The following is a 26,271-nucleotide window of genomic DNA, read 5'->3' on the forward strand; positions in this document are numbered from 1 at the left end:
ATTTAGCCATCTTGAAGTTGCATCCGCAACATAGCATACCGTAAGCTTCTGCAGTTTGAACATATTCCAGGCCGCATTTCACATTGTCATTTTGATCGCATATTATCAAAATTCCCTTAGATGTTTTCTCAACTGCTGATAGTAATTCCAAGCTGGACGATCCGAATGATCCCACACGTTTTCCGCAGATCTTTCCTAGAACAGTTCTTCGAAATTTCATAACCGTAAATCAACAATAGATTCAACACCAAGTTAGTGGTATGAAGTTTTCGGGTGATCGGCTTGATATTCTTTCCTTTCGAATATCCGGTACTTTTGCTGTAAGGATATTCCCTTAACTTCAAATTACAACTCTAGTTTTATCCAAACCACCAAATTCTGGTTCCGGCGTCGGCGTACAATGTCTTTTCCCAATTGGGACCGCCAATCTATTTATCATAAACCATTACACTTGCACTGATTACACACTAATGAAATCGATCTAACCAAGTCTCTTATATTAAGTTATGACTTGTAGATTACTATGCAGAAAGTCTACAGTTTGAACTAATTAAGTTTATGCTGGTTCACCAACCGGTAAGAAACCTACTGTATAAAAAAAGAAACTGACACCAACTTTGGAAGGAACAGCACTCCAATACAATTGGAATTCTTGTGACTGTAATTATAACTTGTGACTGTTCAGCTCACAGTAATAATAAATATTTACTGCCAGTCACAACTCTTTTTGGTACATCTATTCTATTTCCATTATTTTACTCATTATTTTACTCAACGTATTTTTAGTTTCAACTAAACTAGAGTGAGGTATTTAATTCCAAAAACAGATTTCTCAAATAATGTCATCAACAACAAAACGACAATCAACAAAAATAGGAATCCGTGACCATAAAACAGTCTCAAAATACTGCGACCGTTGATCAGTTATCAATTGTGCTTCTTTCACTTGTTCTTTTCCAATCTCTATCCCAATCCAATTCCCGCTTCACAATTCCCGGAGTCCAATCACAAAAGCATTAATACAACAATGGACACAAGTGCATATTTCTGTCTATTATCCGACATATCCCAGCACCACATCCTGTCTCGTCAGTTCCAGCAACATTGGGTCATCGAAGAACTTGTTGATGGAGACATCCTCACTCAGTCCCTTCCTCCTCCGCGTCTTTACCATGAACTCCCTTGCCAGGTGTGCAGCCGGCTGAGCCTCCAACGGACGGATCACTATGGACTTGTCCAGGGGGTCTCCTGGGACTATTTGCCAATGGTGGAAGCTGGACACACAGAAGGCCTGACCTAAAACATAGCCGAAAAATAGCCGCGATAGACGCTTGTGGCGTTACATGAATTGAAACAACTATAGAAATAAAATAGACAGATCGACCACCAGTCCTTCAATAGACCACTAGACTTTTTGGGTTAGCTTCGGACTGTCATTTTTATGAGACACATAAGCTCTATACGGAGAAAGCCCTAATAGGGATTTTCAAAATTAGGATCTCTTCCGTTTGTGCCCCATCAGCTTAGTGGGCGCATATTATGCCCCCCCCCCCCCCCCGATGCACGTGCAATATTTGGAGGGGGCACAAACGGAAAAGATCCAAAATTAATATTCGAAATCAAAAACTCAAGACTCTAATATTCAAGAATTAGGGCATATGTTTGGCACTACTTAGATGCACACTATTGACCTTTAATGTTCATCAAAATTAAAGTTCCATAAGTGATTTCAGAAGTCATTTTTTTGAGTGAGGTAAGTCATTGAAAAAGTCAATTCCAAGAAGTCACGGTAAGACGAAACAAACATCTGTTAGACGAAGTAAAAAAAACATAGCAGGACAAGTCCTCACATACAATCCACGTAATTGAATGAAAAACAGGCCTTATGTACCTGACCAGCAGATCAATTGCACAATCCCAGCCAAAAAGACGCAATCTCGAAAGTTGAGAAACTAAAAGAATCAAACTAAACAAAAAAAAACAATTATTCCTAAAACTCTAGAAGCTTTTAACCTAAAGGCCATTTATGGCACAATGCAATATTGTCATTAACTCACGCAAAAGACTTGAAAGAGATTAATTTGACACTAGGTAGATAATCTCGAAAAAAATGACAAATGCTTAAAAAAGAAATCTGAAAAATGCTTCAAATAAAAAGGAAAAATTTAAAGATATCTTTCAAAAATTGTGTCTGGAAAAAATGTTCAGATTCGTTTTTTCTCTGTGGAGTTCTGTCTGGTAACTCATCTGCAACATTTAAACAGTTTCGTTGGCCAATAAAGATAGTTTAAACTCAGAAAATTGGCTTATGCCATGGCCAATAAAAATTTTGCAGTAAACTATTAGCAAATCCTAGACGAGATTTCTTGCCCCCTGTAGCTGGAAAACTTGAATACTGACAATTAATGTCAGATAAATTGGAAAAAACTACAACTTTTATCAAAAAATTGGTAAAATTCTTGAAGTTGAAAACCATTCCACTACCACTAGAAACTACAAAATAACCTATTATTGTGACACCAAGAGCTGAAACAACCAAGAGCTGAAACCGTGTTTGTTTGGTTTAGCAATACATATAGCTCTTAAAATGGCCATAAAAAGTAATTACGTCTTGCAGAAGACCTTTACCAACTTTTACAAACCTCAATTTCAGACTGGTCCAACAAAAAATCCGAAAAAAGACGAAAAAATTGCAACATTTTGGGCTCCAAAAACTTGACCTGAAAATGACCTGTTAACCTTGAATTACGGCCATTCTAGTAGCTTCACCACTCTAAGTACTTGAAAAACAACTAAACGCGGCTAAGGGCCTCTAATGAAACTTGATGCCCGCTGAGCTTTACCTGTTTATCCCGTTTTGAAAGCTCAAAGTCATAAAAAAAGCTGTGAAAACATCTTACAAAAAGAAAAAAAAGACAGAGCACCAATAAAATCCAATTCTTGGATTGTAAAAAATTAGGAGCCCTATAATAGCCGCCTAGAATTGAGGACGCGGCTATTAAACACAACCGACACCGAGTAGTAAAAAAAACCCGAAATCATATATTAAAGAACAGAGACGGTAGACTGACTCCGTTCAAAAAGCAGACTGAGACCCTTAGTTTAAAAAGCGACAAGAGATAGCACTGACAAGATTCCGTCTTCATTTTCTATTACTGTTTTCAAATCAAATTTCAAACATTAAACATAAGAATTGACAGACTTTTTTTTCTAAGTTTCAAAAAGTGTTCTAATTCGGTGTACAGTTTCAGTTATATCCTAAAACTATACTTAATTTAGCTTTTAAACCTTGCTATTAGGCTTAATACTAATATCAGCTAGCAATCGATCTTATAAACTTTGGTAACCTAATGCACTGACTCAATGACCGGGTTTTATCGGTTTATCCCGTTTCTTTTGATCTCTTGACATTGACCGTATTTCACTGCATTGCGTAATTCAATGCGTGAGAATCTAAAATCCATTCAGTTGACACAGTAAGTCACAAGATACACGTGAAAATCGTTACTTATGTATCGCTGAGACGTTGACGGCGGCAACTAAACATACCCTGCAGATTGCCGAAGAATAGTCGCCGTTGATTCCCAAAACCACAATTGGAATTGAAAGCATAGAAAAAATGAAAGACAAGGTTTTTGTGCAAAAACATTTTTGATAATGGGACTACTTTGATGTCTTTTCAAAGTTAAACATGCTCCTGTTTCTTAGAGAGAAGAAACAAGGGCTAGTATCAAATCAATACCAATAAGCATTTCAGATAGTAAATGAGATTTAAAGGAACAAAGTTCAAGTACCAGGCATCTAAAATCGGGCTTTATGGGTTTATACCATTTCTATATCTGATTTCGTTTTTATACTGACTCTGTTCATTTTGAATTGCCTCGCTCAGCAACTGCTGTTTAAAAAGCACTTTGAGCAGAGTGTGAGAAGAGTTAGACGAGCCTGGAGAAGTCAAAAAAATTTCACACGAGGAAAGTCGAAAAAGTGGCGAAATGAGGTCAAGCAAAACAAATTTATGTCCGAGGAAGTAGAAAAAAGAGCTGCATAAACAAAAAATTGTACAAAACTTTAAACCAAACATGAAAAACTAGTCTCAAAAGAAAGCCAAAAAGACCATTTAAAACAGAGCAAGAGACTGTAAAGCAAACAGATTAAACATAGCCGGTTAAATGCCGGACAATAGCCGCGGCTGACACACTTGACACACATCGGGATTAAAACAGAAAAAAAGAAGAGCGAGAAATGACAAAATTCTTGTCCAAGTTTTTATAAGTTTTATCGTTGTGCAGTTTGTTATATTCTAAAACTATAATTTAGCTTTCACGCCTTAAGCTATGCAGCTTAGAACTAATATCAGCTAGCAATCGCCCTAATAAACATTGGTATCCTAATGCACTGACTTAAAGACCGGTCATTATCGGTTCATCCTGTTTCTGTTGGTCTTTTGACCTTGGCAGTATTTGCATAATTTAATGCGTGAAAGCACTTGAAAAAGATTCAGTTGAGACAACCTTTTTAATTAAGTCACAAGTCAAACGTGAAAATCGTGACTTCTGTATCGCTGAGAGGAAGACAGTGGCTATTCAACATACCCTGCAGATTGTCGAATAATAGCCGCCACTGATTCCCACAACCACAATTGGAATTGAAAGCATAGAAAAAATGAAAGACAAGGTTTTTGTGCAAAAACATTTTTGATAATGGGACTACTTTGATGTCTTTTCAAAGTTAAACAAGCTCCTGTTTCTTAGAGAGAAGAAACAAGGGCTAGTATCAAATCAATACCAATAAGCATTACATATAATAAATGAGATTTAAAGGAACAAAGTTCAAGAACCAGGCATCTAAAATTGGGCTTTATGGGTTTATACCATTTCTATATCTGATTTCGATTTTTATACTGACTCTGTTCATTTTGAGTTGCTTCGCTGAGCACCTGCTGTTTAAAATACACTTTGAGCAGAGTGTGAGAACAGTTAAACGAGCCTAGAGAAGTCAAAAACATTTCACACAAAATGTCCAAAAAGCGGCGAAATGAGGTAAAGCAAAAAAAAATTGTTTTTCGACGAAGAAAAAGAGAAGCACAAAAAATTTTCACAATACTTTAAATCAAACATGAAAAACTAGTCTCAAAAGGAAGCCAAAAAGACCATTTAAAACAGAGCAAGAGACTGTAAAGCAAACAGATTAAACATACCCGGTAAATTGCCGGACAATAGCCGCGGCTGACGCGCTTGACTTGACGCACATCGGGATGGAAACAAAAAAGAAGAGCGCGAATTGACCAAAAATATTGTCCAAGTTTTTATAAACTTTATCGTTGTGCAGTTTGTTATATTCTAAAACTATACTTAGTTCAGCTTTTAAACCTAAAGCTATTCAGCTTAGAACTAATATCAGCTAGAAATCGCTCTAATAAACTTTGGAAACCTAATGCACTGACTTAATGACCGGTCTTAATCGGTTCAACCTGTTTCTGTTAATCCTTTGACCTTGACAGTATTTGCATAATTTAATGCGTGAAAGCATTTAAAAAAGATTCAGTTGAGACAGTCTTTTTAAGTAAGTCAAAAGTCAAACGTGAAAATTGTGACGTATGTATCGCTGAGAGGAAGATAGCGGCTATTCAACATACCCTGCAGATTGTCGAATAATAGCCGCCATTGATTCCCACAACCACAATTGGGATTGAAAGCATAGGAAAAGAGGACAAAAAGAATTTTGTACAAAACCATTTTTAAAGTGCAGACTACTTTGATGCCTTTTCAAAGTTAAACATGCTCCGGTTTCTTAGAGAGAGGAAACAAGGGCTAGTATCAAATCAATACCAATAAACATTTTAGATCGTAAATGGACCTACAAGAACAAATTTCAAGTAACGGTCATCTAAATCGGGCTGATTTTTCATTATGGCTCTGTTCATTTTGAATTGCTTCGCTGAGCAGCTGCTGTTTAAAAAGCAATTTGAGCAGAGTGTGGGAAGAGTTAAACGAGCCTCGAAAAGTCAAAAATATTTCGCACAAAATGTCAAAAAAGCGGCGAAATAAGGTAAAGCAAAACAAATTGTTGTTAGACGAAGAAGAAAAGAGCAGCACATAAAAAAATTCACAAAACTTTAAATCAAACATGAAAAACTAGTCTCAAAATAAAGCCAAAAAGACCAATTAAACAGAGCAAGAGACTGTAAAGCAAACAGATTAAACATACCAGGTAAATTGCCGGACAATAGCCGCGCCTGACACGCTTGACGCACATCGGGATTGAAACAAAAAAAAGAAGAGCGAGAATTGACAAAAATATTGTCCAAGTTTTTATAAATTTTATCGTTGTGCAGTTTGTTATATTCTAAAACTATACTTAGTTCAGCTTTTAAACCTAAAGCTATTCAGCTTAGAACTAATATCAGCTAGAAATCGCTCTAATAAACTTTGGAAACCTAATGCACTGACTTAATGACCGGTCTTTATCGGTTCAACCTGTTTCTGTTAATCCTTTGACCTTGACAGTATTTGCATAATTTAATGCGTGAAAGCATTTAAAAAAGATTCAGTTGAGACAGTCTTTTTAAGTAAGTCAAAAGTCAAACGTGAAAATTGTGACGTATGTATCGCTGAGAGGAAGATAGCGGCTATTCAACATACCCTGCAGATTGTCGAATAATAGCCGCCATTGATTCCCACAACCACAATTGGGATTGAAAGCATAGGAAAAGAGGACAAAAAGAATTTTGTACAAAACCATTTTTAAAGTGCAGACTACTTCGATGTCTTTTCAAAGTTAAACATGCTCCGGTTTCTTAGAGAGAGGAAACAAGGGCTAGTATCAAATCAATACCAATAAACATTTTAGATAGTAAATGGACCTACAAGAACAAATTTCAAGTAACGGTCATCTAAAATCGGGCTGATTTTTCATTATGGCTCTGTTCATTTTGAATTGCTTCGCTGAGCAGCTGCTGTTTAAAAAACACTTTGAGCAGAGTGTGGGAAGAGTTAAACGAGCCTAGAAAAGTCAAAAATATTTCACACAAAATGTCGAAAAAGCGGCGAAATGAGGTAAAGCAAAACAAATTTTTGTTCAACGAAATAAAAAAAAGAGAAGCACAAAAAAAATTCACAAAACTTTAAATCAAACACGCAAAAACTAGTCTCAAAAGAAAGCCAAAAAGACCAATTAAAACAGAGCAAGAGACTGTAAAGCAAACAGATTAAACATACCAGGTAAATTGCCGGACAAGAGCCGCGCCTGACACGCTTTACGCACATCGGGATTGAAACAGAAAAAAAGAGCGAGAATTGACAAAAATCTTGTCCAAGTTTTTAAATTTTATCGTTGTGCAGTTTGTTATATTCTAAAACTATTCTTAGTTTGGCTTTTAAACCTAAAGCTATTCAGCTTAGAACTAAAATCAGCTAGCAATCGCTCTAATAAACTTTGGTAACCTAATGCACTGACTTAATGACCGGTCTTTATCGGATCAACTTGTTTCTGTTAATCTTTTGACCTTGGCATTATTTGCGTAATTTAACGCGTGAAAGCATTTAAAAGATTCAGTTGAGACAGTCTTTTTAAGTAAGTCAAAAGTCAAACGTGAAAATTGTGACTTAAGTATCGCTGAGAGGAAGATAGCGGCTATTCAAAATACCCTGCAGATTGTCGAATAATAGCAGCCATTGATTACCACAACCACAATTGGGATTGAAAGCATAGGAAAAAAGGACAACGAATTTTGTACAAAACAATTTTTAAAGTGCGGACTACTTTGATGTCCTTTCAAAGTCAAACATACTCCTGTTTCCTAGAGAGAGGAAACAAGGGCTAGTATCAAATCAATTCCAACAAGCATTACAGATAGTAACTGGACCTACAAGAACAAAATTCAAGTAACGTTCATCTAAAATTGGGCTTTCGTTTTTTATTCTGACTGTTTATTTTGAATTGCTTCCCTGAGCAACTGCTGTTTAAAAAGCACTTTGAGCAGAGTGTGAGAAGAGTTAAACGAGCCTAGAGAAGTCAAAAAAATTTCACACAAAATGTCGAAAAAGCGGCGAAATGAGGTAAAGCAAAACAAATTGTTCGATGAAGAAGAAAAGAGAAGCACAAAAAAAACTCACAAAACTTTAAATCAAACATGAAAAACTAGTCTCAAAAGAAAGCCAAAAGGACCATTTAAAACAGAGCAAGAGACTGTAAAACAAACAGATTAAACATACCCGGTAAATTGCCGGACAATAGCCGCCGCGGCTGACGCGCTTGACGCACATCGGGATGGAAACAAAAAAGAAGAGCGCGAATTGACCAAAAATTTTGTCCAAGTTTTTATAAGTTTTATCAGTGTGCAGTTTGCTATATTCTAAAACTATACTTAGTTTCGCTTTTAAACCTAAAGCTAATCAGCTTAGAACTAATATCATCTAGCAATCGCTCTAATAAACTTTGGTAACCTAATGTACTGACTTAATGACCGGTCTTTATCGGTTCAACCTATTTCTGTTAATCTTCTGACCTTGGCAGTATTTGCGTAATTTAATGCGTGAAAGCATTTGAAAGATTTAGTTGAGACAGTCTTTTTAAGTAAGTCACAAGTCAAACGTGAAAACCGCGACTTATGTATCGCTGAGAGGAAGATAGCGGCTATTCAACATACCCTGCAAATTGTCGAATAATAGCCACCATTGATTCCCACAACCACAATTGGGATTGAAAGCATAGGAAAAAGGGACAAAAAGAATTTTGCACAAAACCATTTCTAAAATGCAGACTCCTTTGATGTCTTTTCAAAGTTAAACATACTACTGTTTCTTAGAGAGAGGAAACAAGGGCTAGTATCAAATCAATACCAATAAGCATTTCAGATAGTAACTCGACCTACAAGAACAAATTTCAATTAACGGCCATCTAAAATTGGGCTGATTTTTTTTTCATTCTGGCTATGTTCATTTTGAATTGCTTCGCTGAGCAACTGCTGTTTAAAAAGCACTTTGAGCAGAGTGTGAGAAGAGTTAGACGAGCCTAGAGAAGTCAAAAATGTTTCACACAAAATGTCAAAAAAGCGGCGAAATAAGGTAAAGCAAAACAAATTGTTGTTAGACGAAGAAGAAAAGAGAAGCACAAAAAAAATTCACAAAACTTTAAATCAAACATGAAAAACTAGTCTCAAAAGAAAGCCAAAAAGACCATTTAAGACAGAGCAAGAGACTGTAAAACAAACAGATTAAACATACCCGGTAAATTGCCGGACAATAGCCGCCGCGGCTGACGCGCTTGACGCACATCGGGATGGAAACAAAAAAGAAGAGCGCGAATTGACCAAAAATTTTGTCCAAGTTTTTATAAGTTTTATCAGTGTGCAGTTTGCTATATTCTAAAACTATACTTAGTTTCGCTTTTAAACCTAAAGCTAATCAGCTTAGAACTAATATCATCTAGCAATCGCTCTAATAAACTTTGGTAACCTAATGCACTGACTTAATGACCGGTCTTTATCGGTTCAACCTGTTTCTGTTAATCTTTTGACCTTGGCAGTATTTGCGTAATTTAATGCGTGAAAGCATTTAAAAGATTCAGTTGAGACAGTCTTTTTAAGTAAGTCACAAGTCAAACATAAAAATCGTGACTTATGTATCGCTGAGAGGAAGATAGCGGCTATTAAACATACCCTGCGGATTGTCGAATAATAGCCGCCATTGATTCCCACAACCACAATTGGGATTGAAAGCATAGGAAAAAGGGACAAAAAGAATTTTGCACAAAACCATTTTTAAAATGCAGACTCCTTTGATGTCCTTTCAAAGTCAAACATACTCCTGTTTCCTAGAGAGACGAAACAAGGGCTAGTATCAAATCAATTCCAACAAGCATTTCAGATAGTAACTCGACCAACAAGAACAAATTTCAAGTAACGGCCATCTAAAATTGGGCTGATTTTTTTTTTCATTCTGGCTCTGTTCATGTTGAATTGCTTCGCTGAGCAACTGCTGTTTAAAAAGCACTTTGAGCAGAGTGTGAGAAGAGTTAAACGAGCCTAGAGAAGTCAAAAATATTTCGCACAAAATGTCGAAAAAGCGGCGAAATGAGGTAAAGCAAAACAAGTTGTTGTTCGACGAAAAAAAAGAAGCACAAACAAAAACTTTTACAATACTTTAAATCAAACATGAAAAAATAGTCTCAAAAGAAAGCCAAAAAGACCATTTAAAACAGAGCAAGAGACTGTAAAGCAAACAGATTAAACATACCGGGTAAATTGCCGGACAATAGCCGCGGCTAACACGCTTGACGCACATCGAGATGGAAACAAAAAAGAAGAGCGCGAATTGACCAAAAATTTTGTCCAAGTTTTTATAAGGTTTATCAGTGTGCAGTTTGCTATATTCTAAAACTATACTTAGTTTCGCTTTTAAACCTAAAGCTAATCAGCTTAGAACTAATATCATCTAGCAATCGCTCTAATAAACTTTGGTAACCTAATGCACTGACTTAATGACCAGTCTTTATCGGTTCATCCTTTTTCTGTTGATCTTTTCACATTGGCAGTATTTGCGTAAATTAATGCGTGAAAGCATTTGAATAAGATTCAGTTGAGACATTCTTTTTAAGTAAGTCACAAGTCAAACGTGAAAATCGTGACTTATGTATCGCTGAGATGAAGACAGCGGCTATTCAACACACACTGCAGATTGTCGAATAATAGCCGCCATTGATTCCCACAACCACAATTGGGACTGAAAGCATAGGAAAAAATGTCAAAAAGATTTTTGTACAAAACCATTCTAAAGTGCAGACTACTTTGATGTCTTTTCAATGTTAAACATAATCCTGTTTCTTAGAGAGAGGAAACAAGGATAAGTATCAAATCAATACCAATAAGCATTACATATAATAAAAGAGATTTAAAGGAGCAAAGTTCAAGAACCAGGCATCTAAAATTGGGCTTTATGAGTTTATACCATTTCTATATCTGATTTCGTTTTTTATACTGACTCCGTTCATTTTATATTGCTTCGCTGAGCAACTGCTGTTTAAAAAACACTTTGAGCAGAGTGTGAGAAGAATTAAACGAGCCTAGAGAAGTCAAAAATGCTTCACAAAATGTCGAAAAAGCGGCGAAATGAGGTAAAGCAAAACAAATTTTTGTTCAACGAAAAAAAAAAGAGAAGCACAAACAAAAAAATTCACAATACTTTAAATCGAATATGAAAAACTAGTCTCAAAAGAAAGCCCAAAAAGACCATTTAAAACAGAGCAAGAGACTGTAAAGCAAAGAGATTAAACATACCAGGTAAATTGCCGGACAATAGCCGCGGCTGACACGCTTGACGCACATCGGGATTGAAACAAAAAGAAGACCGAGAATTGACTAAAATCTTGTCCAAGTTTTGATAAGTTTTGTCAGTGTGCAGTTTGCTATATTCTAAAACTATACTTAGTTTAGCTTTTAAACCTAAAGCTATTCAGCTTAGAACTAATATCATCTAGCAATCGCTAATAAATTTTGTTAACCTAATGCACTGACTTAATGACCGGTCTTTTTCGGTTCAACCTGTTTCTGTTAATCCTTTGACCTTGACAGTATTTGCATAATTTAATGCGTGAAAGCATTTAAAAAAGATTCAGTTGAGACAGTCTTTTTAAGTAAGTCAAAAGTCAAACGTAAAAATCGTGACTTAAGTATTGCTGAGAAGAGATAGCGGCTATTCAACATACCCTGCAGATTGTCGAATAATAGCCGCCATGGATTCCCATAACCACAATTGGGATTAAAAGCATAGGAAAAAATGTCAAAGATTTTTGTACAAAACCATTTTTAAAGTGCAGACTACTTTGATGTCTTTTCAATTTTAAACATAATCCTGTTTCTTAGAGAGAGGAAACAAGGGTAAGTACCAGATCAATACCAATAAGCATTACATATAATAAATGAGATTTAAAGGAACAAAGTTCAAGAACCAGGCATCTAAAATTGGGCTTTATGGGTTTATACCATTTCTATATCTGATTTCGATTTTTTTGTACTGACTCTGTTCATTTTGAGTTGCTTCGCTGAGCAACTGCTGTTTAAAAAACAATTGGAGCAGAGTGTGAGAAGAGTTAAACGAGCCTAGAGAAGTCAAAAATGCTTCACAAAATGTCGAAAAAGCGGCGAAATGAGGTAAAGCAAAACAAATTTTTGTTCAACGAAATAAAAAAAAGAGAAGCACAAAAAAAAAATTCACAATACTTTAAATCGAATATGAAAAACTAGTCTCAAAAGAAAGCCCAAAAAGACCATTTAAAACAGAGCAAGAGACTGTAAAGCAAAGAGATTAAACATACCAGGTAAATTGCCGGACAATAGCCGCGGCTGACACGCTTGACGCACATCGGGATTGAAACAGAAAAAAAAGAAGAGCGAAAATTGACAAAAATCGTGTCCAATTGTTTTAAAAATTTTATCGTTGTGCAGTTTGTTATATTCTAAAACTATAATTGATTTAGCTTTTAAACCTAAAGCTATTCAGCTGAGAACTAATATCAGCTAGCAATCGCTCTAATAAACTTTGGTAAGCTTATGCACTGACTTAATGACCAGTCTTTATCGGCTCATCCTGTTTCTGTTAATCTCTTGACCTTGACAGTATTTGCATAATTTAATGCGTGAAAGCATTTTAAAAAAATTCAGTTGAGACAGTCTTTTTAAGTAAGTCAAAAGTCAAACGTGAAAGTCGTGACTTATATATCGCTGAGAAGAGATAGCGGCTATTCAACATACCCTGCAGATTGTCAAATAATAGCCGCCTTGGATTCCCACAACCACAATTGGGATTGAAAGCATAGGAAAAAATGTCAAAAATTTTTGTACAAAACCATTTTTAAAGTGCAGACTACTTTGATGTCTTTTCAATGTTAAACATAATCCTGTTTCTTAGAGAGAGGAAACAAGGGTAAGTATCAAATCAATACCAATAAGCATTACATATAATAAATGAGATTTAAAGGAACAAAGTTCAAGAACCAGGCATCTAAAATTGGGCTTTCTGGGTTTATACCATTTCTATGTCTGATTTCGTTTTTTATAATGACTCTGTTCATTTTGATTTGTTTCATTGAGCAACTGCTGTTTAAAAAACACTTTGAGCAGAGTGTGAGAAGATTTAAACGAGCCTAGATAAGTCAAAAATGCTTCAAACAAAATGTCGAAAAAGCGGCGAAATGAGGTAAAGCAAGACAAAATTTTGTTCGATGAAGTAAAAAAAAGAGAAGCACAAACAAAAAAAACCACTATACTTTAAATCAAACATGAAAAACTAGTCTCAAAAGAAAGCCAAAAAGACCAATTAAAACAGAGCAAGAGACTGTAAAGCAAACAGATTAAACATACCAGGTAAATTGCCGGACAAGAGCCGCGCCTGACACGCTTTACGCACATCGGGATTGAAACAGAAAAAAAGAGCGAGAATTGACAAAAATCTTGTCCAAGTTTTTAAATTTTATCGTTGTGCAGTTTGTTATATTCTAAAACTATTCTTAGTTTGGCTTTTAAACCTAAAGCTATTCAGCTTAGAACTAAAATCAGCTAGCAATCGCTCTAATAAACTTTGGTAACCTAATGCACTGACTTAATGACCAGTCTTTATCGGTTCATCCTGTTTCTGTTAATCTTTTCACATTGGCAGTATTTGCGTAATTTAATGCGTGAAAGCATTTAAATAAGATTCAGTTGAGACAGTCTTTTTAAGTAAGTCACAAATCAAACGTGAAAATCGTCACTTATGTATCGCTGAGATGAAGACAGCGGCTATTCAACACACACTGCAGATTGTCGAATAATAGCCGCCATTGATTCCCACAACCACAATTGGGATTGAAAGCATAGGAAGAGGACAAAAAGAATTTTGTACAAAACCATTTTTAAAGTGCAGACTACTTTGATGTCTTTTCAAAGTCAAACTTACTCCTATTTCTTAGAGAGAGGAAACAAAGGCTAGTATCAAATCAATGCCAATAAGCATTACAGATAGTAACTGGACCTACAAGAACAAAATTGAAGTAACTGTCATCTAAAATTGGGCTGATTTTTTTTCATTGTGGCTCCGTTCATTTTGAATTGCTTCGCTGAGCAGCTGCTGTTTAGAAAGCACTTTGAGCAGAGTGTGAGAAGAATTAAACGAGCCTAGAGAAGTCAAAAATTCTTCACACAAAATGTCGAAAAAGCGGCGAAATGAGGTAAAGCAAAACAAATTTGTTAGACGAAATAAAAACATAGCTGGCAGGTTGCCAGAAAATAGCCGCAATAGATTCGTAGATCGGCAGTCTAAAAAAAACAGTAAAGACAGACCAAAAAAATTGTCTTTTTATTGAAGGCTGATCTGGTATATTTTGATTAAAAATCTGTATATGTTATTGCTGCCTCTATTAGCTGATCTCAAATAAACTTCATTTAGAGTGACACACACCCATTTGACCTTATCTCTTTGAATTAAAGTAAATAAAAGTCAATTTCAAAGTGAGGAAGTCATTTTTGAGAGTGAGGTGAGTCAAGTTTGACCAAAAATTTAATCACGCGAATGAACAAAAAAACTCGCTCCACTAAGAGCGAAAAATGACGTCACGCATGCAATTCAATTGAAATTGCATGAACGAATGAACAAAAAGTGGCTGTGACGTCATATGGTCGTAACAAAAACCATGACGAAATAAAAAAAACCAAGAGAAGGCCAATAATAGCCCCAGCTATCGCTGTGCGGCTATTAAAAAAGAGAAGCACAAACAAAAAAATTCACAATACTTTAAATCAAACATGAAAAACTAGTCTAAAAAAAAGCCCAAAAGACCATTTAAAACAGAGCAGGAGACAGATTAAACATACCCGGTAAATACCCGGACAATAGCTGCCGCTGACGCGTTTGACTCAAATCGGGATGGAAACAGAAAAAAAAGAAGAGCGAGAATTGACAAAATTTTTGTCCAAGTTTTTATAAGTTTTATCGTTGCGCAGTTTGTTATATTCTGAAACTAAAATTAATTCAGCTTTTAAACCTAAAGCTATTCAGCTGAGAACTAATATCAGCTAGCGATCGCTCTAATAAACTTTGGTAACCTAATGCACTGACGTAAATTCCGGTCTTTATCAGTTCAACCGGAGCAGCTGCTGTTTATAAAGCACTTTGAGCAGAGTGTACGAAGAGTTAAACGAGCCTAGAGAAGTCAAAAATATTTCACACAAAATGTTGGAAAAGCGGCGAAATGAGGTAAAGCAAAACAAATTGTTGTTCGACGAAGAAAAAAGAGAAGCACAAACAACAAATTTTACAATACTTTAAATCAAACATGAAAAACTAGTCTGAAAAGAAAGCCAAAGAGACCATTTAAAACAGCAAGAGACTGTAAAGCAAACAGATTTAACATACCGGGTAATTTGCCGGACAATAGCCGCGTCTGACACGCTTGACGCACATCGGGATTGAAACAAAAAGAAGACCGAGAATTGACTAAAATCTTGTCCAAGTTTTGATAAGTTTTGTCAGTGTGCAGTTTGCTAGATTCTAAAACTATACTTAGTTTCGCTTTTAAACCTAAAGCTATTCAGCTTAGAACTATTATCATCTAGCAATCGCTCTAATAAACTTTGGTAACCTAATGCACTGACTTAATGACCAGTCTTTATCGGTTCATCCTTTTTCTGTTGATCTTTTCACATTGGCAGTATTTGCGTAAATTAATGCGTGAAAGCATTTGAATAAGATTCAGTTGAGACATTCTTTTTAAGTAAGTCACAAGTCAAACGTGAAAATCGTGACTTATGTATCGCTGAGATGAAGACAGCGGCTATTCAACACACACTGCAGATTGTCGAATAATAGCCGCCATTGATTCCCACAACCACAATTGGGACTGAAAGCATAGGAAAAAATGTCAAAAAGATTTTTGTACAAAACCATTCTAAAGTGCAGACTACTTTGATGTCTTTTCAATGTTAAACATAATCCTGTTTCTTAGAGAGAGGAAACAAGGGTAAGTATCAAATCAATACCAATAAGCATTACATATAATAAAAGAGATTTAAAGGAGCAAAGTTCAAGAACCAGGCATCTAAAATTGGGCTTTATGGGTTTATACCATTTCTATATCTGATTTCGTTTTTTATACTGACTCTGTTCATTTTATATTGCTTCGCTGAGCAACTGCTGTTTAAAAAACACTTTGAGCAGAGTGTGAGAAGAATTAAACGAGCCTAGAGAAGTCAAAAATGCTTCACACAAAATGTCGAAAAAGCGGCGAAATGAGGTAAAGAGGTAAAGAGAAGCACAAACAAAAAATTTCAAAATACTTTAAATCAAACATGAAAAACTAAACTAAAAAAAAGCTCAAAAGACCATTTAAAACAGAGCAGGAGACAGTAAAGCAAACAGATTAAATATACCCGGTAAATACCCGAATAGCCGCCGCTGACGCGTTTGACGCAAATCGGGATGGAAACAGAAAAGAAGAGCGAGAATTGACAAAATTTTTGTCCAAGTTTTTATAAGTTTTATCGTTGCAGTTTGTTATATTCTAAAACTATAATTAATTTAGCTTTTAAACCTAAAGCTATTCAGCTGAGAACTAATATCAGCTAGCGATCGCTCTAATAAACTTTGGTAACCTAATGCACTGACGTTATGACCGGTCTTTATCAGTTCAACCTGTTTGTTACTTTTTTGGCCTTGACAGTATTTGCTCAATTTAATTCATGAAAGCATTTTAAGATTCAGTTGAGACAGTCTTTTTAAGTAAGTCACAGGCCAAACGTGAAAATCGTGACTTATGTATCGCTGAGAGTAAGACAGCGGCGATTCAACATACCCTGCAGATTGTCGAATATTAGCCGCCATTGATTCCCATAACCACAATTGGAATTGAAAGCATAGGAAAAAATGTCAAAGATTTTTGTACAAAACCAATTTTAAAGTGCAGACTACTTTGATGTCTTTTCAAAGTCAAACTTACTCCTATTTCTTAGAGAGAGGAAACAAAGGCTAGTATCAAATCAATACCAATAAGCATTACAGATAGTAACTGGACCTACAAGAACAAAATTGAAGTAACTGTCATCTAAAATTGGGCTGATTTTTTTTCATTGTGGCTCCGTTCATTTTGAATTGCTTCGCTGAGCAGCTGCTGTTTAGAAAGCACTTTGAGCAGAGTGTGCGAAGAGTTAAACGAGCCTAGAGAAGTCAAAAATATTTCACACAAAATGTTGGAAAAGCCGCGAAATGAGGTAAAGCAAAACAAATTGTTGTTCGACGAAGAAAAAAGAGAAGCACAAACAAAAAATTTTACAATACTTTAAATCAAACATGAAAAACTAGTCTGAAAAGAAAGCCAAAAAGACCATTTAAAACTGAGCAAGAGACTGTAACGCAAACACAATAAACATACGCGGTAAATTGCCGGACAATAGCCACGGCTGACACGCTTGACGCACATCGGGATTGAAACAGAAAAAAAGAGCGAGAATTGACAAAATTCTTGTCCAAGTTTTTATAAGTTTTATCGGTGTGCAGTTTGTTATATCCTGAAACTATACTTAATTTAGCTTCTAAAACTAAAGCTACTCAGCCGCCATTGATCCCCACAACCACAATTGGGATTGAAAGCCTAGAAAAAATGAAAAAGATTTTTGCACAAAATCATTTTTAAAGTGCAGACTACTTTGATGACTTTTCAAAGTTAAACATGCTCCTGTTTCTTAGAGAGAGGAAACAAGAGCTAGTGTGCAGTTTGTTATATTCTGAAACTATACTTAATTTAGCTTCTAAAACTAAAGCTACTCAGCCGCCATTGATCCCCACAACCACAATTGGGATTGAAAGCATAGGAAAAAATGAAAAAAAGATTTTTGCACAAAATCATTTTTAAAGTGCAGACTACTTTGATGACTTTTCAAAGTTAAACGTGATCCTGTTTCTTAGAGAGAGGAAACAAGAGCTAGTATCAAATCAATACCAATAAGCATTACAAATGGTAACTGGACCTACAAGAACAAATTTCAAGTAACGGTCATCTAAATTTGGGCTGATTTCGTTTTTTTTCTGATTGTTCATTTTGAATTGCTTCGCTGAGCAATTGCTATTTAAAAGGCAATTCGAGCAGAGTGTGAGAAGAGTTAAACGAGCCAAATTTTTGTTCGAAGAAGTACAAAAAAAGAAGCACAAACAAAAAATTTTACAATACTTTAAATCAAACATGAAAAACTAGTCTCAAAAGAAAACTAAAAGACCATTTAAAACTGAGCAAGAGACTGTAAAGCAAACAGGATAAACATACGCGGTAAATTGCCAGACAAAAGCCACGGCTGACACGCTTGACGCACATAGGGATTGAAACAGAAAAAAAGAAGAGCGAGAAATGACAAAATTCTTGTCCAAGTTTTTATAAGTTTTATCGGTGTGCAGTTTGTCATATTCTGAAGTTATACTTAATTTAGCTTCTAAACCTAAAGTTACTCAGCTTAGAAATAACATCATCTAGCAATCGCTCTAATAAACTTTGGTAACCTAATGCGCTGACTTAATGACCAGTCTTTATCGGTTCATCCAGTTTCTGTTGATTTTTGACCTTGACAGTATTTGCTTAATTTAATTCGTGAAAGCATTTAAATAAGATTCAGTTGAGACAGTCTTTTTAAGTAAGTCACAGGCCAAACGTGAAAATCGTGACTTATGTATCGCTGAGAGTAAGACAGCGGCGATTCAACATACCCTGCAGATTGTCGAATATTAGCCGCCATTGATTCCCGCAACCACAATTGGGACTGAAAGCATAGGAAAAAATGTCCAAAAAGAATTTTGTACAAAACCATTTTTAAAGTGCAGACTATACTACTTTGATGTCTTTTCAAAGTTAAACATGCTGAGTGTAAATCAAACTTATTAAACATACCCGGCAAATTGCTGCACAGTAGCCGCCACTGATTCAATTTAGATCGACGAAACAGAAAAGATTGAAGAAATGATTGTTGCGCATTAGTTAGGACATACTCCTGTTTCCTAATAAGAGGACACAGTGGCTAGAATTAAAGCCAAAATGCATTAGAGATGTTAAGATTAATAAGAACAGAATTCAAGAAACGGGCGTCATTTCGCTGTATCTGTTTTTGTATTCTATTCAATTTTCCGATATTAATTCTGTTTATTTTGTGACTGCTTAGCAACAGCTGTTTAAAAGTAGTTTGAGCAGAATGAGCAAAGAATGAAACTACTTTTTAATGCAACCCCTTCACCAATGAGCCTAGATAACGAGAACAAAAAAAAACGACTAACGTCGGGTGAATTGTTCTCAAACGACCGGCGAGCGGTTGGCTCCCTCATTAGCTTGCCAAAGTTTATTGAGCTTAGCTTTATCTTAATTGAAGGGTCGTGAGGTGAGCGCAGCAGTGGTGGGGAGAGGGAGCAACGGTTGGAGAGCGATCATTGGCTGCACGGAGCCCCTACGGCCTGAATGAAAAGCAGGGGTGGGGATTGGGGTGAGGTGAAGAAACAATTTCTAAGAACCGCCCTTCACACTATAAGTATAAGTCTCCAAAACAGTTTGTGTGAATCGCATACTTGTACACTAGTGAGCTTAATTTCTCTAAGAGAACTTATCGCCCACTTTATCCCTTTTCTAAGGACGAAATGTCTAATGGGTCAGAGGAAAAATTGGTTAATCGAAAAGACGCAAAAAAAGACCAACAGGATTAATATAATTGCTACAAACTTCTTTTGAGAGCAATTAACAATGATTTTCTAAAAATGCTAGTTAAGTCATTTATGAGAAAAACATTTTTATTATAATTCAGCGCTATTGAGGGTAATAGATTATGAAATCACGACATATAACAAAGCAGATGTGCGGCATTAACAAAAGAGTTAAGGTTAGAGAGAGAGCCTGAGAGAGAAATAAAACATGAACAAGGAAAAGGAAAAGAAGCCGAAATGACACACACACACACACACACACACACACACACACACACAGAGAGAGAGAGAGAGAGAGAGAGAGAGCTAAGTGTAATTTCTATGATGAGATTCGACTATGCAACTTTTATTTTTCTAGCCTTGTTAGTAATTAAATCATATAAACTGATATGCGAAAAAATTAAAGAATTTTCCACATTTCACCGTGAGAAAACTCAACTCTGCAACTTTTAGTTTTCTAGCCGTGTTCCTAAAAAAATCAAAAAACTTATAATTCAAAAATTCTCAAAATTTTGCAAAATTTAAAAGAAAAGCTTCCAGATTTTGCAAGCAAAAAGATCAAAACTATTTTTTATCTCTGAAGTTATGTCAGGTAAACCATCTGCAAGACCTGAAAAACTTCGTTGGCCAGTAATGATCGTTAAACTCAGAAAAGTACAAAAAAATTCAAAAAAAATTTAAAAACGATTGCAAATTTTAACGAAATATCTGTTCGAAATATAAAATTCGTGATATCAATATCTTCAGAACCAATTCATTGTCTCAAGAGACTATCTAGTATCCCTATTGTAAGCGCTAAATAGTTTCACTGGCTCATGAAAATCCATAACCTAAGAACAAATATTTCGAAAACTTGATAGCTGATTCGCAAAACCACAATTGGAATTGAAAGCATAGAAAAAATGAAAGACAAGGTTTCTGTACAAAAACATTTTTGATAAGCGGACTATTTTGATGTCATTTCAAAGTTAAACATACACCTGTTTCTTAGTGAGAGGGTATAAGTGCTAGTACCAATACCAATAAGCATTACAGATAGTAAATGAGACATACAACAACAAAGTTCACGCAACGGGCATCTAAAATTGGTCTTTATGGGTTTATGCCATTTCTATATCAGATTTCGTTTTTTTTAATACTGACTCTGTTCATTTTGCTTCGCTGAGCAACTGCTGTTTAAAAGCACTTTGAACAGAGTGTGAGAAGAGTGAAACGAGAAGTCAAAAATATTTTACCCAAATTGTCGAAAAAGCGGCGAACTGATGTAAAGAAAAACAAATTTTTGTTCGACAAAGTAAAAAAGCACAAAAAAATTAACAAAATTTTAAATCAAATTGAAAAACCTCCTTCAGCTATAAGCTGGAAACATGAAAACCTAGTTTCAAAAGTAAGCCAAAAAGCCAATCGTGATTTATGTAAAACGAAAAACGTGATCAAAAGGTAAAGCGAATTAAAAAAATTGGAGAGCACCTAAATAATAGCCGTTGATAGGCTGACGGCGGCTATTGATAAAGACGGGGAAACCCAAAATCAGCGGATACCATTTTCAGATTTTCTTTTTAAAAAGTGTTAATATTGAAAAAGTTGTTTGTTATTTAAATATTTTTAATATTAAAACATTACATGTCTACTGATAGAACTAAAAGCTTCAATTATGCATTGTCAGGGAGGCAATGAGAACTGCCATTAACCAAATTAACTGACAAAACAACAACGATATCCTCCAAAACGCGGGAAAAAAAGAATCTGAAAAATTAGATAAAAATTAACTTATTTCAATTGAATTACACTTCATCAGAGAGCCAAAAAACCTACTATTGATGAAATTAAGTAATAGCATAACATGATAATCAGTAAAACACAGAGCAAAATTCAAAACATTACTGATAATTACTGAAAACAAGTATGAAAACACTCAAAGTTGTTTCAAACATAAGATTTAATTCATATCTATTAAACGATACCGTAGCTATAATCTTCCCTTCTTTATATTATAGCACACAGCAAAAAAAATTGGCACGAAGCCACCATTGATCTCTAGACGCACATCGGGATTGCAATAAAAAAAGGAAGATAAGAAATTGACTAATATCAAGAAGTGTTTACATTTTGCTTGAAATTTTAACTAGATTTTAAAATTATACTAAACACAGCTTCCAAATCAAAGCATACTAATCTTAATACTAATGCCATTACTAATACTAATGACCAGTCTCTATCGGCTTATCCCGTTTCTTATTTTGATCTTTTAACAATGGCCGTATTCACTAAACCGCGGTTTAAACAGAGTGATTAAGTCAGAATCAAACGTGAAAACTGTGACCCATGTATAATAAAAAACGTGATCGAAAGTAAAACGAATTAAAAAACATAGCGGCAGAAGTCCCTAAGTCCAAGGAACTAAATGAAATCATGGACTGAGCATCAAGATCAAATCCGGCAAGAGCAAACGTCAGTCAACAAAACATATGTGTTCTAATACACAAAAACAAACAATCCGAAAACCACATCAACATCGACAAAAACAGCAGTTTTCATAAACATTTGCTTCATGCACCCTTGAAATGCATACACTATACAAGAACCTTGGCAAAATCAATGCGAGCAAAATCAATCCCCGTTGTGGTTCTGATCAGCTCCTATTTTTTTTCTGAAAAAAAATTGTATTTCACAAAAATTTGTTGTTTTTGTCTCTAAAAGATGTGAACTAGTTTGAAACATGTTCTGTGAGTAAAAAAGAGTAGTCGGAAACGCCTTTTTCGAAAATTGAATTTTTTGTCCCATCGGGGGACAATAACTTTTCCAATTTTTCTGAAAAATGGCGCCTAAAAAATTTTTCATGATTTTTTGGCTTTAATCAATGTGGAATATTGTGAAACATGTTTTGTGAGTGAAAAAAGTTGTCGGACACACTTTTTTCGAAAAATGAAATTTTGGTCCCATAGGGGGACAATAACTTTTTTGAAAAAATTTTTGAAAAATAGGGCCTAAAAAATTTTTCTTGATTTTTTGGCTTTAATCAATGTGAAATAATGTGAAACATATTTTGTGAGTGAAAAAAGTTGTCGGAAATACTTTTTTCAAAAATTGAAATTTTGGTCCTATAGGTGGACAATAACTTGTAATTTTTTTGAAAAATGGGGTCTAAAAAATTTTTGTCAAGTTTTTCGCTTTAATCAATGTGAAATGTTATGAAAATGGGGTCCAAAAATTTTAAACGCTATTTCACTTTTAATCAATATGAGAAGTTGTGAAACGCGTTTGGTGTGATAAACAACAACATTCATCACACCGCCACACCCCAAACACTCCGCTAAACATCAGCCAATTACAATCACCACAAACAGACACAACAATGCATGCACACACACACACACACACACACACACACACACACACACACACACACGCAAACACCCAAACACACACACACCACGCACCTACACCAACCACACCCAAACTAAACCCCCGAACCATCAGAGATCTCTAGTTGTTTATAAAGCCAATCCCAGCCAATCAAGTTTTTCTAAGTAAAAGATTTCAACTGTGGTACACATAAGCATACAAAAAAATCTATAAATTTACGTAAAAAGATTGAGCAGGAGATAGTTTCGATCTACCGACCTCTGGGTTATGGGCCCAGCGCGCTTCCCCTGCGCCATCCTGCCTTAACACAAACTTACAATTATGAACACGTAAAAACAGAGAGATCGAATACATACATACGTGCATACATACATACAAACATACATACATACATTTATACATACATATATACATATACATACATACATAAATACATAAATACATAAATACATAAATACATAAATACATACATACATACATACATACATACATACATACATACATACATACATACATACATACATACATACATACATACATACATACATACATACATACATACATACATACATACATACATACATACATACATACATACATACATACATACATACATACATACATACATACATACATACATACATACATACATACATACATACATACATACATACATACATACATACATACATACATACATACATACATACATACATACATACATACATACATACATACATACATACAAACATACAAACATACAAACATACATACATTACATACATACATACATACATACATACATACATACATACATACATACATACATACATACATACATACATACATACATACATACATACATACATACATACATACATACATACATACATACATACATACATACATACATACATACATACATACATACATACATACATACATACATACATACATACATACATACATACATACATACATACATACATACATACATACATACATACATACATACATACATACATACATACATACATACATACATACATACATACATACATACATACATACATACATACATACATACATACATACATACATACATACATACATACATACATACATACATACATACATACATACATACATACATACATACATACATACATACATACATACATACATACATACATACATACATACATACATACATACATTCATACATTCATACATTCATACATTCATACATTCATACATTCATACATTCATACATTCATACATTCATACATTCATACATTCATACATTCATACATTCATACATTCATACATTCATACATTCATACATTCATACATACATACATACATACATACATACATACATACATACATACATACATACATACATACATACATACATACATACATACATACATACATACATACATACATACATACATACATACATACATACATACATACATACATACATACATACATACATACATACATACATACATACATACATACATACATACATACATACATACATACATACATACATACATACATACATACATACATACATACATACATACATACATACATACATACATACATACATACATACATACATACATACATACATACATACATACATACATACATACATACATACATACATACATACATACATACATACATACATACATACATACATACATACATACATACATACATACATACATACATACATACATACATACATACATACATACATACATACATACATACATACATACATACATACATACATACATACATACATACATACATACATACATTCATACATACATACATACATACATACATACATACATACATATATAAAAACATGCATACATATATACATACATACATAAATTCATACACATACATACATAAATATACACATTGATAAAAAACCAGAGTTGTACAAGCAAATAACTTTTCACGTAATTATGTGCACAATTATGGTCATAATCCCTTATGTCCATAAATGTATACATAAATGGGACAAAAAAAATAAATAACCTGTTAGTAGATGTATAAAATGATAGATGATATATTAATTGAAGAGTCACCGGATCATGCTCAAACATGTTCAGGGTCACAAAACTTTCCAAAATAAATTGACCAATCGGAGTGCTTGGTTTATTATTCAGGTTGACAACCAATCAGAATTGAAAGATTTATAAACAAAAACTCTAAACGCTCGCGTTCAGTAAACAGTAAATAATGAACACAATAGGAACAAAAGACATCAAGCTCATTCACGAGAAAGTTTTATCACTGAGAGGAACATAAACTATACACACATATCTTATCGACAATTATATTTCGTAGCTGCTTGTTCTTTGTTAGATCCAGAAGTTGACGGAGAAATAGCACTTAAATTTAGACCCTATGGTGGTTTTATTGGAATTGACAATTCAAGACTAGATCCTTTACTGAAACGGAGCAAAGTGCTACGACTTCATGCTGCATTGCATGACGCCGCTGGATTTATAAAAGATTGCAGAAACAAAGGCCCTGGATATGTTTACGCTTTCCGTTACTCACCAGTAAACAATTGTATTTTTGGACACCTGACAGGAATATTATTCATTCTATCAGTGAAAAATTTTCATTCACAATTATTTCGTGAATTGGAATGATAGAAAATTTTGGCAGCAAAACCACAAACATTATTGTCCTTGATCTCGAAGGTTTCAAACTCAAGTCACTTGGATTCATTATAAAAGAACTCAGGTTGTGTTCCAGTTACAACGATACAATATTTTTCAAACCACCGCTTAAATTCACTGATTTACCCGCACACGATAGACAAGCTGTTATTTGGTTGACCAATAACCTACACGGTCTTGATTGGAACGAAGGTGGTATACCTTACTGTGATTTGAAAACAATCTGTCTGAGTTTCAGTTTCCGATTCATACGGAAAAACTTTTTTGCCAAAGGCATTGAAAAGTGTGCGCTCCTCAGTAAGCTTTTACAAAAAACTGTTTATAATCTGGAGGATCTAAATTGTCCCCGAATCTCAGAGATAATATCAGAAGAACAAGTTCCCTCCTGATATCTTCATTCAAACTTTCGTTTAACAAACGATCAATTATCAAATCACTGCGCGGAACGTAAAGCAAGAATATTCTCACAGTGGACACAAAGTGAT

At 34.6% G+C, this 26,271-nt stretch overlaps 1 protein-coding gene across 2 annotated transcripts in view; it reads right to left on the reverse strand.

Annotated features, from left to right (window-relative positions):
- Positions 1-798: 798 nt before the first annotated feature.
- The window catches only part of LOC142351238 (116 kDa U5 small nuclear ribonucleoprotein component-like), a 664,445-nt gene continuing 638,972 nt past the window's right edge, over positions 799-26,271 (reverse strand). For both annotated transcript variants that reach the window (XM_075403381.1, XM_075403380.1), the window contains exon 14: positions 799-1,296. In XM_075403381.1, coding sequence (XP_075259496.1) covers positions 1,055-1,296 — 242 coding nt within the window. In that variant the 3' untranslated portion in view covers positions 799-1,054. The remainder of the gene's footprint in view (positions 1,297-26,271) is intronic.

Source organism: Convolutriloba macropyga, chromosome 12 (assembly GCF_964194025.1).
Source record: "Convolutriloba macropyga chromosome 12, txConMacr16.3, whole genome shotgun sequence".
In the NCBI taxonomy this organism is placed as follows: Eukaryota; Metazoa; Xenacoelomorpha; order Acoela; family Convolutidae; genus Convolutriloba; species Convolutriloba macropyga.